The following is an 11800-nucleotide window of genomic DNA, read 5'->3' as shown; positions in this document are numbered from 1 at the left end:
TGAAAACACCCTCTTTATTAATTTATACGTGAAAACTAAAAATTATATATTTATTAATGTGTCCTTTTTTAACTATTTTGCTCATAACAACATTTAAAACCGTAATTTTAACGAAACACATACCAAATAATATTTTTGTTCAACAATAATTTTCTATTTTGTTATCAAACAAGTAAATTGCTTTTCAAAATAGCAATGTATGATTAGCACGTCTTAAAATAGCATCAACAACAATGCAAATATACCCTTACTAGGTATGAAAACATAATTTGGATATTCAAAATATTTGGCTGCTAACCATAGACTTTTTCATTTAATAAAAGAAAAATAAATTAACATCCATTTGAATAATCATATATTAATTAGGACGTAATAACTCTATAATGTTCACAATTTCATCTCAAATCTCAGAAGAGGCTGCACTGCAAAATGGACATTGATAAGCAAAAGAACTAGTATCTTCATTCATCCTCGGAAGTGAATATTAACCGATGGCTGCAAGAACATCGTTTGCTGAATTGAGAGAGCTAGTGGCAAAAATGGATGGAAAAGGAATGATGAGACCTTTCTTTTTTGACAATCTATACTTCCAGCTTCCGGACCTAATTCAGAAGCCGGAACATAATTAGACCTACCACATAAAACATTCTAAACCAGCTAGTAAAATGATCTAAAACTCATTTTCCTCGAATGAAAAATGAAAATGAACTTCTTAATGAGGATCATAGAAGTAAAACTATTTCTAAGAATACATTGGGTATGATCATTTTGATCTAAGAAGCGCTGTAGCCTGAAATTCATACCTGGCTTAATCTTAAATTTGAGGGTACATGGTTGTCTTCTAGAAATAAACTTGATGGGATGGTCTGTTGAAGGCCTATGCCGGTCAGCAGCAGATATGAGCTACAACAGAACAACAATGAATGGTAACAAACAAGAAAACATGAGAAATAACAAATATGTAGTAGAATTTTTGCTCACAGACATGAGAACGTATTACGTGCACAAAAATCATAAAGCTACTACACGATCTGTTCCAGAAGATGGGATAAATGAAGAAAACATAACCTAGCTTTTACTTTAAAAAAGCTACACAAAATCAAGAATACAAAAACATAAAAGAGTAGATATAGCCAAGAGAATAGATTCGACCCCATGTATCTAAAACCACCTATATTCTTAATTCCTCTTAGTAATTTCCCTCTTTCGTACCTCAACGCCCGCTCTTCCTTTCTTAACCCTGAAATTTCTTTAGCAACTATTTCATTTCACTTGTTCACTCCTCTTGGAGGGGAGGGGGTTGGATGGGTTAGGTTGTTTTGTGCTTTCTTATACAATGTCTTACTTTCATTGTTTTAACATATTTTATGCTCCATTTGAAGATTCGATGAGAATTTGATAACCAGCCATTGGAAAGGATGAGGCTCTAAACCTTCACAGTCCACAAGTTTCCTTCACAATTACAAGTTCAAATGATTCATCTTCAACATCGGGCCCTCTATTAATCAACACGAGCAAGCCTATTTCATTTTTTTTTCCTATAAGAGCAACAGGAAACAATTGTCACCAAACTTTCATTTTGAAATTCCTTCGAGTCACTCAGTGGTGTTTTAGACAGTCATTAAGTGGACATTATGCTATTAAGCCTTCTTCACTTGCACAGTTACACTGGATTTGTTTCCTGGTATCTCTTCATTTGAGACCATTTTTGAAAGTGGGTGGTATTTATATATCACAAGTTCAGGCTTCAGGTAGGCATGCACAATGTTTATTGGAGGAAAGAATTACATGGCTCTGAAACTAATATCACAAGTTCTTATAGATATGTGTTTTTATACCTAGAAGTAGAATCTTTATGGTGCAAGCAGAGCCAAGGCTGTTTTTTATCACTAAGCAAACTCTAGATTTCCCATGTGGACTCTGGATGTTTTCCAGCATTCATGTTAGCAAACTAAGGTACTGTTTATTTCATTGGAAAATATTTCTACATTATACGAAATTTGAGATGCTTATGAAAAGTGGTCAGTGGAACCAGATTTGACAGACTCATTGAAAAGAAGATACGAACTATATAAGCACATACACCTTAGTCCAGTACTGTCACCCACCACTATCAGTCGCAAGCAATAATAATAACAATTTAAGGCAATAATAATATTTTAACATTTTTTATGCAATTTCTCATATTAAACAATAAATACAAAAAAAGTGGCTTTTATGCATCCCAACATTGTCTTATATCTCCAAAGAAAAGTAATATTTCCTAATAAATTGCAAATGCCAAAAAATGATTTTTGATTAATTTTCAATACTGCAACCGAACAATAAAAAGTGAGATATTTTCTCAGAAAATATTTTCCTCAAAGTAAGGTACTTTCCATGAAACAAATGGAGCTTAAGTGCTTAAGTTTTAGAAGGTTTTAGTTGGTTGTTTTTGTCATGACCATAGGTGGCATATTGATCTTAGCAAAAACACAAGATTACAAAAGCCTATATAGTCTAAACATCATCATCTTAAAGTAAATTTTGAGTTTTACAGTTTCTAGAACACAATTACCAAGAGATGATATTTCTTTGGCTTAAATGAAATAACCTTTTAGTCCCTAAAACTAAAGTACGTCATATGTGAAATTACAAGCTCTAAACAACTTTTCTTTTTAAAGTTTCAATTACTAAACTATATATTATTTTAACATAAGGACTAAGCATAAGCTAATCATAAAGTTAAGGACCCCAACATAAATAATTTTAAAAAAGGAAAGACCTGAATGTATATTTTGGCAAATGTTGGAAGTTTTTGTAATTTACTTCCAAAATATTTATCAAACAACTCCTTAAACTAAATAGGTAGTGTTTAAAGCATCACTTTTACATTTTAAGCAGTTAGTGTCTGCTCAAGTTAAAGTGGTCAATAGCAAGTTAAAAGGGCCAAGTAAACAGTAAGAAAAGAAATAGGTTCATGTTTGAGTATCTAACATTATTAGTTAACTGGCTCATAATCATGTTGAATTGTTGATCAAAATCATGTTAAACGCGTGAGTTAACACAAAATAAACATGGCATGCCAATCAGAATTTCCACTGGTATGTAGTAGGCATGCAATAACACAAAATAGAAACCAATTGTGTTTTGGAATCAAACCTTTTCATCAAAGCGAAAGAGAGATTGATCAAAATAGGGAGAAGGACTCAATGATTGACAACTGAAAGGCAAAGAAGCCAGCATCTTTTTCACAAACTGCAGAATCCATTAGTGAATTACATTACACAATGGAAGGATAGACGATGCAATATATGACAAATGGAGCAAATTTGTTATCAAATAATTTCCACATGAAAGTTCATACAATGATACTTAACCTGTGAAAAGCTGCTAGCTTTATTCCTTATGGACTGTAGTTGCTCAAAAGCATGAATGTTGTTTGAATGGGAAGATATAAAATTCATGTACAATGAATTTCTTGATGTTGCATAGAAGTGGTCGCAGAACTGCTCAAACAAGAGGTAAAGCTCTTCTGCTGAATTCTGTATGAAGTAGAAGATCACAAGCATCAGAAAAACGCAAGAAGTTCACAGATGACATACAGCAAAGAACTGGCTCACAAGTAAATACCTGGTAAAAAGCAACAATTTCAGTTGTATCCATGTTATATACAGCAAAGAATGAGGGATGGTGATCAGCACTTCTTGATACCTGAAGCAACAAACATACAATCACCATCATCTAGATTTTCCACCATAAAGCAAAATAATTGTTTACTCATGTAAGTTGCTAAATCAATTAGTCAATTGCTTATTGCACAGCAGATGGTTAAACAGATACAATAATGGGCATCTCTTGATTGTTGCTGGACAAATGGCATAGGTGTTAGGGACCTGGGAAATGTATTTCTCATACAGCAAAAGAAAAGGTTATTTGATCCTCTCACCCATTTTTTGGATTTTGCAAAGGGTATGAAATATAAGAGATTTTGAGGGAGGGAGTTTGTTTTACCAATCTTACAGGCTATGGTTAAGGATTAGCGCCTTTTAGCTGAATTTCACTCATTTTCTCATCAGGAAAGGACTAATGCGCGTATCTTCTCCTTTTATGTTGTGGAGAGAGGGGCAGTGAGTGCATGAGTCTATGCACTTGAATAATTCTTAAGGCTACTGTGACATCATAAATTGGCAAAAAAAGAAAAGGAAAAGACTCACCCCTCCATCTACACTACCAAACTTGATTAGCAGGTGATGCCGATCCAAGAATTGTACCTGTTCAAGGGTTACATAAAAATAAGCAGTCGCACTTCATGTTGATATGTGTAATTAAATTCACATGATATTCCTTACAGCACCTTCCAGATAATCAAGTCAACGTAATCTTGAAAATGGAAATAGAACTTCTTCTTCAAGCCTTGGACCCTCTGATGGTGCAAAGCAGTGCAATAAAAGCCATGAGTTCCTATGAACTAAAAATATTTATGAAACTTCTAAACTTTGTCCAATTATAGAGCCACTGAACAGTAAAAGAAAAAAAACTTTATACATCATCACATAGTTCTTTACAGAAGAAGAAACAAAAAATAACTAAGCAAACAAATAAATGTAAGATTCTGCAACCTCAGAAACCTTTCTGTGAGACTGTAACTAAGAACAATATTAAAGAATATGACAATGCATCAACTGCACCTAAGCACCAAAGAGGAAAAAAGTTTTCATAAAGCATCACATCTACAATTCCTTTCTTGTAGCAATATTTCACACAGGGAATTCCATGCTTTTTGAGTCTTTTTATACAACGATCTTCGTGGTCAGATATTACTTTCAATCAAAATATTTGGGTTTCCACACAAATAAAGGCTAAACAATCCTTCAATTAATAATTAAACCAGTCATTTTTCTGATTCAATGAGAATTGGTTTGCATTATTCAACGCTGCTAAGAGGTTTGTCTTTTGTCTGTTTCTAGGAAACTAAGGCTTCAATAAAATTCAATTTATGCCACTATTACATCTTGCATGCTATCAGCTACGATGTTGAGCATGAAGCATGTCTAACGCGTCATTCTGGAACATATATTGGGTAATAAAGCATAATCATTACAAGATGCAAATGGTTCCATGTACAATTTTTCTTCACTAAACAAGCATCAACCTTAAAAGCTTAGCGAAACATAAATAGGTTTGCTTAAACTATATACATGCACACATCCCTCATGTTTATAGGCTATACATGTGGTTTAGAAGCGAGTACTCTTTATGAGTCTTCCCATGTAAGTTCTTTGGAATAAATGTCAATGAACTCCCAAACATGCAAGGGAAGTCTAATTGTGCCAAATTGAATTTTATGGCCAAATTAGGACAGATTTTAATTTAGGATCAATTTCATCCAAGTTTTACACAAAATTATTGAAGTAATATTTTTATATTTTTCATTAAACTGGGAAAAATCTCAAAATCGTTTAGAGAGAGAAAGGGAGAGGGGGAGGCTACATATGGGGAGAGAGATCAAGAATTCAAGATGTTTTCTTCAAAATATCTTTATCACCAAGGGAGAGAGATCATTTTTCCTCCTCACCAGACAAGAGCAACTGGATACACTCACCACGAGTATACAACTGATATAGCTGCAATAATTGCCTTCAATGGCTTTGATTTTGGTCCCACCTAACCAAAGCAAACATCGTCCATAAGAATTGGCTTCAACAACTAGAATTCTGGTCTCACCAAACTAAACCAGCAACGAGCAACCTAGTAAAGAGAACAAAAGAAGTGCCCACAACAAACAATTTTGAGTTTTGGGTTCTTGACTTCTTCGTATCTCCTCCTTGTGGATTCTTGGAAATGGAAATGCGATTTTGATGTTGAACATCATAATTTTGTAGGTCATTTTGGATTTTCCCGACTTCTCCTTGATGTAGAACAAACAAATAACAAGGACCAATCCTTGAGAAAGAGAACTAATTCTCAAAATATTATTAATCTCATAAAATTATCATGGCAAGTATGATCTAATACCAATAGAAACCCTAAGTCTTACTTATAGTATTAGGAATCCCAATTACGTTAAGATTTTAGAACCCTAATTCAATCCTAATTAAGAATACTAAATTAAATCAAAATAAACTAGAAAATAATAAAATTCCTAAATAATAGACCTAATAAGAATAAAATTCCTAAAAAACAAAAATCCTAATTTTCCTAATTTTACATAGAATATAATTCTTAAATTGTATTGAGAATATCATCTTCCTATTCTGCATTACTCCTCATCCTTGTGGTGTTTAGAAAATTGAAATAGGATTTTGATGTCATACATATTGCTATTTTAAATTGGAAATTAAAGTGGGATTCTATTTGAATTATGATTAGAAAATTAGAGATTGGAATGCTTAACATATTATGATTTTACCATTCCATTTAATTTTTTAATTTCTTTTTTTTTATTTTTTAACCCAAAATCGTTCAGAGTGGAAAAAGCGAATCCATATAGCCGACCCCAAATTTTTGGGATAAAGGCTTAGTTGAGTTGAGTTGAGTTGAGTTGAAATGGTGAAAATTTTTAATAATTTGAAAGAAATGAAATTAATTTTTTTACTATTTAAAATTATTATTTTAATATTTTTGGCAAAAACAATTGGAGCAAATTGATCCTAAATTGAAAGCATCATCCTAAATTTACCATAAATTTCAATTTGGGTGTATTTGGACACCATTTACAAGTTTGGGTAGGCAAAAATGATCTTTATTCTTAATTTCTTTTATGTGTTTTTGTGCACGTATTTAAACTATCTAAACAAACTATCTAGCAATAAGCTTTGAAGCAACATTAATCAACCAATTTCTCTATGCATCATAAAGAATGCTATGCTATATTTATCAACTTTCATTCCCAAATTTAAGTTGATAATGGTAGTTTAGCTCTATTGGAATATCACTTGTGGGAACAATTCCCAAATCAGCAATGTACAAGAAAATTAAAGACATAAAAAATTGGCAAACCAAACTAGCCATTTTGGTGATGGAGAGTCCAGTTTGTGCAGCCTACCGATTTAATATTCACATTCCTAGGTCCGTAATTCTAAACATTGTTATTAGAGTAGTAAGGCCCAATAGTCGTAGGTCAGGGACCTGAAAGCAAGGGTTAAGCCCCAATGAGCTTGACCCATCAGCTGAGCTAATCGAATCAAACTCAAGTGGATCCATGGGCTAGCCCAGTGAGCTAGACTTTGAGGGCAGAGCCATGAGGAGCCAAACCCAAGTTAGATGGGCCACCCTATGCAATGGCAAGTGATAACCCAGCTCGTGTTGTGAGCCCCTGTAAGTCTGAGCTAAACCTAGTTGCACTTGAGGAGTGTTGGAATACCACTAACAGGAACAAGTCCCACATCAACAATGTACAAGAAATTAAAAGGTATAGTGTAGGCAAACCAAACCAAAATAGCCTAAGCCATTTTGGTGATGGAGCCTAGTTTCAGGCCCAGTTCAGTGTGTAGCCAGCCAATTTGACATTCACACACCTGGGTCCATAATTCTCAACAAGCTCAACTCAACTGAAACTTGATTTCAATGTAGTTGGACTTGAAATTATTGTTCTATGTTTGGTCACCATAAATTAGTATCTAGCTTTGCCATTGATACAAAGTAAATGTTAAAATATAAATAGTCACGATCACGGCAAAAAGAAGTAATATATTATCAACTTTCACACAAAACTTCCCTAATTATGCAAGCAAGACATGAATGCATAATCAGCACAGTTACCCTTTTTTTTTCCGTAATGATAAGGCAAGAAACACAACTAGATAATAAAGAAAATATGAAAAGTAGCCCTTCTTATTCACAACTACATGAATTATTTGAACCACGCAATAGCTGTATAAGATTAATCTTCAATGTTATATTTGGACGGAAGAATTATTTTAAATTTTTTTGGAAAAAGTAGGCTTGTTTTTTAATTGATTAGATTGGCAGCTTATTTTTAATTGATTAGATTTGCAAATATAGATGAAAACTTATATGAGATGGATTCCTTCTTATAGGAATTTCAAATCCACAATTAAACACTTTCATGAACCTAAAATAGATTCAAGAACTACTAATCAAAGAAACTTATACATTAGCAAACTCAATTTCTCAGTTTCAACACGCAATATAGCATTATTCTTCAGGCCTAAAAGTAAAGCAAGATTAGAAAGTTGAATAACCAACCATGGAGTTATGTCTTTCTTCATTCCATATTCCTCGGAAAATGAAAGAAAGCAAGCGTTGTTTGATGCCACTCAGAAAAGAATTGTCTGAACTGGGTTGGGTGTTATGCACACTGTTTTCAACATGACTCCAAGATGATTGATGCATTTTACTTTTGTCAGCAATTGCCATGCACTGCAATTGATTGATCAGCCATCAGTTTGAGTTCAGATCAGCACACCAAAATACAAGTCTTTACAGGCCAAATGCAAATTTTAAGTTCCAGACATGATACACCACACCGTAAGCCTTCACTAGCCAAATTATTGCTTGGGTAAAAAACAATTCATGTTCATCAAAGCATGTGCATATGCATAAAGTTGAGCATACTAAAACGTCAAAGGAATTTGAAAGAAGCTTACGAATGAAATAATTATTTGCATGAGCTTATACCTTCAGTGTCGGCTACATTACATACAAAAAAATTGCAAGTCCTTATCCTTCTCAATTTTTCCCGTGTCTAAGAAATTTAACCTAACTCTTCTGAACTTACCAAGATAAGAGGAAAGAAAAAGACGTATTATCCACTTCTCCTTCATTTTTATGATTTTACTGAAATTTTCCTTTAATCCTCCTTTTTTTTTTTTTCAGTACACTGCCTTCCTTTTGTTGCTCGTCTGCTTAATTATATGTCTCCAAGTAAAAAAGAGAGAAAGATTGACAATTCTGTTAGGCCAATCACCACCATATTGTTAGTAACTTAGTATATTAACCAGTTTTTCTATAAATTATTGTAAATGCCCTGGGTGCAGTCTGAAGCCCTATAAAAAGCTTTAAAACAAAAATACTTGCCTGAGTGCTGGAATTGAGAAAAAGCTCATCATCTTCACGGCAAAATGTACCTATAGCACGAATGTCAACAAGGTTACCAGATTCTCTAATTTGGAGAATGTGTATAGTTTGATAACGAAGCGACACAATTGCCAGTAAATCATCATATAAGAAGACGCCCATGTTGTGTGCCAGATTAACAAAATCATTCCTGAAGACCTTCTCATCCAGAATCATTCCATCTTCCAATCTAATTAAACACATAAGAGAATAAAAATCAGACAGCAAAACTTTTTATGAACAAAGTTTTAATAAATCATGTCACTACTGACAAAAACAGAATGGATACACACACCTCAAAAGGTGGAAAGTAATCCTTTCTATGGAGGGGACTCCCTGAATAGCACCTCCAATAGCAGGTGTATCATGAAATTGTGCAGTAGAAGTAGCAAATAAACCGAATTGGCAACTCTCCACATAAAGAAAGAAATCTTTGCATATAACCTCATTGCTGGAAGCAAGTGAAACACAGTACAGTTGTGTGAAGAAGCTGTCAAACTTCTTTGCTTTTGAGGGAAGATCACAATCTTCTTCTTTGCATGAATATGAGAGCCATTTTGGTCTATAAACAATCAGATCCTGGTGATTTCTGCTAAAACTAATGAGGTACTGACCATCATCAGTGAATTTGCGGAACGAATGATCTGGGCACTCAACATCATATAAAGTACAACTTGGGAATAAATTCTCATAGAATTGCCTAGCACAATGAACCTGTAATCAAGCCACCCCATGATTCAGATCTGAAAAGCTTCAATAATTTTATACAAACTATCAAACAGACAATTATATGTAATTAAGCGGGGGATGGATATTAGTCTATCTATCATCAAGTCTTTACTAAGTAGAAGTTATTTCAAACATTAATCCAAGTTCCATCCAAAAGAAAACAAGTGTGTGTGTGTATTTGTGTCATTGACAAGTTTTAAATATAAGTCGTTTCAGACTGATTCAGCCAATTCTGTACTCTGTTTCTGATTCCATTATTTAAACCCTAACTGCTAAAAGCATAAAAAGAAATTCAGAGTCAGCAACCAATTCAGTTTGTTTCAAACCAATTCAGTCCATTGCATTACACTGTTTCCAATTCCAAAACTGATTCTGATTCCATTACTTAAAACCCTAGTGTGTGTTTGTGAAATAAAAAGATTTCAAGAGTAGGATGGAGGAGTACACTAGTGCCAGGAGAAGGAGTACGAACTTGGCGCTCAAAAATCCTGGCAACAACATTGCTGCTTCTGAACATCAGTAGTTTTACAACTTCAATTGACCGTACTCCTGAAAACCAAAGTTGGGACAGAGAGTGTGAGGTAGCTTTTCTTGCACAAAGCAAGTTTTCAATCATGAAATAAAAGCAAAACTCATGGTCTCATTGCTGTCTAAGTGTCATACAAAATGTCCAGTGAACAACTAATAAATGAAAATTTTACTTCAGTATTGAACAATTTAGCCAGACACTAGGCATATCACTATTTATATTAAAGCTATGGACAACTTATACATTGATCAATAACGAAGCTCCTCAGATGAACAATGAAATAGCTCCAGCCTGCCAATCAAGTTCAGCAAGTGGGACTGGGAATCGAGGACTCAAGTAGTGAAGCTGCAGTAGCAACAAGATGAAGCAGGCATTAGACCCAGAATTTTTAACAGACCCATCAAACAGCTACTTCATAAAAACGTCTGAATAAATCTAAAAAGACTTTTGAACCAGGATGGCAGCAGGCAAAACTTAAATAGATGAGAGAGAATTTCTAAAAAATTCTTTAGAGCTTGTTATTTGGTTTATCAATAAGAAAAAAACCCACTAACACCCAGAATCTGCTGAACCAATAAAGGAAAAAAGAAATTTGTTTTCAGTATCAATTATGCATCAAAACAATGCCTGAAGCTCTTTGATTGCCTAAACCCATGTTATGAAGAAACAATCAAGAAAAGAAAAATTGAAACTTACCCGAACAGCACAAAGAGAGCTATTAGTCCCAAGCGCCAGAAGGGTTGAAGGATTGAAGCATGAATGATGGAAAGATTTACCAAATTCAAGATAGGATTAATAAAAAACAAGTAGTGATGTGCGTTTATAGGGTGAGTTTCAGATTTTAGGATTGGGTTTGGTTTTCTTGGCTATGTGAATTCCAAGTTACAAGCCATTGGAATATCTACAATGTACGGATAGGGAAAAGGACTAACATTGACTTCTTCCCCCATTTATTTTAATTTCAATTACATATAATTATCAAATTAATTATTATTTAATATTTTTTAAAATTTTAGTGAGCTCCAAAGCGCCAATAGTCCTAAAACGAAGTGCATAAATATTTTTCAGTGCCTGGTTAACATTAAAACTGGAGAATCAAAATTATTTTCATGAAAAAAAGTATTATTTTAAATTTATTATGAGGGAAATAATTTTTAAAAAAAAAGCAAATTTATTATTTAATTTTTATGATTAAAATTTATTAAATTTAATTTTAAATTATTTTTTAATAATATCTAATTAATATATTTTAAAAATATATTTCTTAATAATAGCTCAAACAAGGTACATCCTTAATCAATAAGGCTACTCTGATTCTTAAATTAACAGATTTTTAATTAAAATTTTGAATCAAATCAATTTAATTTATTTTTTTAATTTTAATTTTTTATTATTCAATTTAATTTCAATTATCATATAAAAAAATTATTTTATAAAAATTCAGTGAAAAACAAACTGAAATGATTGTTACTAATTTACTTA

At 33.1% G+C, this 11800-nt stretch overlaps 1 protein-coding gene across 5 annotated transcripts; it reads right to left on the bottom strand.

Moving 5' to 3' along the window:
- Nucleotides 1-219: 219 nt before the first annotated feature.
- On the bottom strand, nt 220-11271 carry LOC110632499 (light-mediated development protein DET1). 5 transcript variants are annotated; one of them, XM_021780751.2, is made up of 13 exons: nt 11015-11271; nt 10562-10663; nt 10262-10338; nt 9356-9774; nt 9022-9250; nt 8191-8364; nt 4337-4450; nt 4197-4253; nt 3613-3693; nt 3360-3524; nt 3142-3237; nt 804-903; nt 220-602 (listed from the first exon to the last, which is right to left on the bottom strand). In XM_021780751.2, exons 3-13 carry the CDS (start codon nt 10304-10306, stop codon nt 466-468), a joined length of 1617 nt encoding a protein of 538 aa, XP_021636443.1. In that variant the 5' UTR covers nt 10307-10338; nt 10562-10663; nt 11015-11271; the 3' UTR covers nt 220-465. The 5 variants fall into 5 exon arrangements, with proteins under 5 accessions (XP_021636443.1, XP_021636441.1, XP_021636444.1 ...); XM_021780749.2 differs by having other exon boundaries at nt 10235-10338; nt 11015-11270; XM_021780752.2 differs by having other exon boundaries at nt 4337-4405; nt 10235-10338; nt 11015-11269.
- Between the last annotated feature and the right edge of the window lie 529 nt (nt 11272-11800).

Source organism: Hevea brasiliensis, unplaced genomic scaffold (assembly GCF_030052815.1).
Source record: "Hevea brasiliensis isolate MT/VB/25A 57/8 unplaced genomic scaffold, ASM3005281v1 Scaf26, whole genome shotgun sequence".
NCBI classification, from domain to species: domain Eukaryota; kingdom Viridiplantae; phylum Streptophyta; class Magnoliopsida; order Malpighiales; family Euphorbiaceae; genus Hevea; species Hevea brasiliensis.
The sequence above is the reverse complement of the archived record's forward strand: the minus strand, read 5'-3'. Positions and strand labels throughout refer to the sequence as shown.